The sequence below is a fragment of the Musca domestica genome, unplaced genomic scaffold (genome assembly GCF_030504385.1).
Source record: "Musca domestica strain aabys unplaced genomic scaffold, Musca_domestica.polishedcontigs.V.1.1 16, whole genome shotgun sequence".
NCBI lineage: Eukaryota > Metazoa > Arthropoda > Insecta > Diptera > Muscidae > Musca > Musca domestica.
The window spans coordinates 8,833,472-8,836,211 of NW_026712219.1; the positions used below are offsets into that span (position 1 = coordinate 8,833,472).

The window sequence follows — 2,740 nt, forward strand, 5'->3', positions numbered from 1 at the left end:
AAAAACTATAGGCTTATATTCTGAACTTACACCCACCCCCACCTAATGAGGATCAGGTCATAATTGCTACCTCTGGCATGATTACAATTTAACATGGACACACGGACGAACAGAAACACATATGTAAATCGACTCAACTCAGCGATATAGGAAGATCCATATATACCATTCTACATGCGGGACCAATATATCGAGGTGTTACACAATTATTGGCCCAATCAAACTTATAATACCCACAAGACATACACTGAGGGAAAAATCCCGTTGCGAAATCAAGCACGTATGTTGTCATTTTCGCAACGACCCGTTGTTATATTTTTCAACAACGGCTGTTGGTGAATTGTGCACGAACGTGCTCAAATTGACACCGAGACGTGGTCAACTTTCGGTACCAACAACAGCCGTGCTTAATTTGTCCACCGATGTGCTCAAAATGACAACTTTGCGTTTTTAATATTGGTAATTGCAGCCGATTACACACGAGTAAAAAATGACAACGGTGGTGCATGATTCACACACTGTCGTTGTCAATATGACACCGGTCGTGTATGAATTATGCACCACCACCTGCATAATGATGCACCACCGTTGTTACTTTGTACACCGACGTGCATGAATCGTACACGATCGTTGCCATTTTAGCAACTACCGTGTATGAATCATGCACCACCGTTGTCATTTTTTTTACTCGTGTGCAATCGGCTGCATATTTACCATTTTTTCCGTGTTATTGAAAGAGAAAGGACGCATTGTGCAAAAAATTTATTGAAAATGAATAATAATTCGCAAGATCCTCAAAATATCATTGGTGAGTTGTTAGAAATCGATGGCAATATTGTTGTGGTTCGCGATACAAACCATTGCAGCAGTCAAGATGCGGAAAACAATGAGGACGATTATATGTTAAGGGAGTTCTTAAAAGGAATAAATATGGAGTCGCTTTTTGAACAATTAAAAGGTAAGTAAATAAAAATGAATTTTTCAGTTAATCAGTGTAATTAACAAAGAATTTTCTTTTTTGTTCTTTTAGCATCACATGTAACATTTCGCAGTTTGCAGTACTTGAAAAAAGAAGATTTAAAGGAAGCAGTGCCACCATTGGGACTGCGAGTTGAATTCAGAGAAAAGCTCTTTGCTTGGAAAAAACGAAAGGTACGTATTATTTGTTTTACAGTGTTGAACTCAGTATTAATATTGTCATAACAATAGCTCGGGATTGATGACGAAACTATGTCAGTTCCATCTAAAATAGGTGAATGGTGGAAACGCAACGAGACACCTGCAAGTACTCCTGGTACTCCCGACACTACAGGTTCGAACTGCTCAAAAGCCAAAGGAATTTTGTCAGAGGTAAGGTAAGAGTAATATTTGTGTAAGCATAGTTAATGTAGTTTTTTTATTTAATATAGGATCTAACGGAATTGTTAACACATACCTCGAAGGGGAAACTGGCGCTTGAATGTAGTAGCGTTAATAAGAAATTAAGTGACGAGCAAAGAGATGATATAATTAATATAATTATTGAAGATATTTTAACCAACAATGTTACTCTTTACACTCAAGACTATATGCGCATATTGGATGAAATTTGTTCCGTTTTTCCTCTTGAAAACGAAATGAGGGTAAGATTAACAATATAAACAACGTATCTGATTATGTAGTTTCTTAACTTATAATATGTCTTTATTTTTAGGATTATTATTACATTTCAAGAAAAGGAAAGAACAACGCAAGCGGAAAACTTTATGCCAAGTATAGAAACAAGAAGTCCAAAAGAATAAAGCTTTTGATTTCCGAGCCTAGCACAAGCAAAGCAGCAACTCACACATCTCCTAATTTTTGTAACAAAGATGTTCCCGAAATTGATGAATCAGTTGAAAATTCATTGAAAGCTTCCTTACTAAGAGAATGTAATGATTGGGGATCGATCTGCGAAAAATGGAAAAGATCTTTTAACATACGGCAAAGAGATATAAAAAATTTAAGTAGCCATACATTTCTCCTTGAATGGACGAAGTTGTCCGATGCAAGAGCTTCAGAATTGGTAAGTAGCCATGAGCTATTTATTTGTATATGGATACTAATGTTTCGTTTTAGGTCAACATTGATTTCGATATTATGTATCCACAGAAAGGCAATCTTCTACTTTCTAAATGGGACCAATTTAAGAAAAAAATTTACAATTATTATGGGAAAAATATTCATAACGAACATTGCAAACAACTCTTCGCAAATGTTTTGACGGCAAGCAGCATAGGTAAATTTTAATTCCTGATTTATCATAAACATTAAAAGTAATATTTATTTTATATTTCGGTTGCAGATGCTCAAGATTATATATACGCAATACAGGATACAATTTTTTTAATACCAATTTTAGATTTTATTACTTACCCATTTCACTTATATCCTATGAATAATGGAAAAGTTTATTTCAGATTTAAGTTAATTTAATTTGTTTCTATACATTGAATATATGTAATTCGAATTGTTTTGTTAAATCAAATATGTATTTATATTGAATTTATGTAATTGGTTTCGTTAAATAAAATACTTTTCAAAAAATTTCGTTTCTTCTACTAAGGGTATAAAATGGAAAAGGAACGGATATCAAAAAATGACCACCATTGATTTCAATCTGACAACGGGCGTTGACAATCCGACAACGGAGCGTTGACAATCTGACAACGAAGCGTTGACGATCTGACAACGAAGCGTTGACAATCTGACAACGGGGCGT

General features: G+C 34.7%; 1 protein-coding gene across 1 annotated transcript; it reads left to right on the plus strand.

Annotated features, from left to right (window-relative positions):
- Window positions 1–261: 261 nt before the first annotated feature.
- On the plus strand, window positions 262–2,233 carry LOC131801437 (uncharacterized). Its single transcript, XM_059120208.1, has 4 exons — window positions 262–958; window positions 1,031–1,152; window positions 1,210–1,350; window positions 1,410–2,233. Exons 1-4 carry the CDS (start codon window positions 655–657, stop codon window positions 1,638–1,640), a joined length of 798 nt encoding a protein of 265 aa, XP_058976191.1. The 5' UTR covers window positions 262–654; the 3' UTR covers window positions 1,641–2,233.
- The last annotated feature ends 507 nt before the right edge of the window (window positions 2,234–2,740 follow it).

What these genes read in the sequence shown, in the direction of transcription:
- LOC131801437 (XM_059120208.1), top strand. Translation starts at nt 655, where the DNA reads ATGAATCATGCACCACCGTTGTCATTTTTTTTACTCGTGTGCAATCGG. An exon ending in TTGCTTGGAAAAAACGAAAG is followed by an intron (nt 1,153 to 1,209) that starts GTACGTATTATT and finishes TCATAACAATAG; the next exon opens with CTCGGGATTGATGACGAAAC. An exon ending in CCAAAGGAATTTTGTCAGAG is followed by an intron (nt 1,351 to 1,409) that starts GTAAGGTAAGAG and finishes TATTTAATATAG; the next exon opens with GATCTAACGGAATTGTTAAC.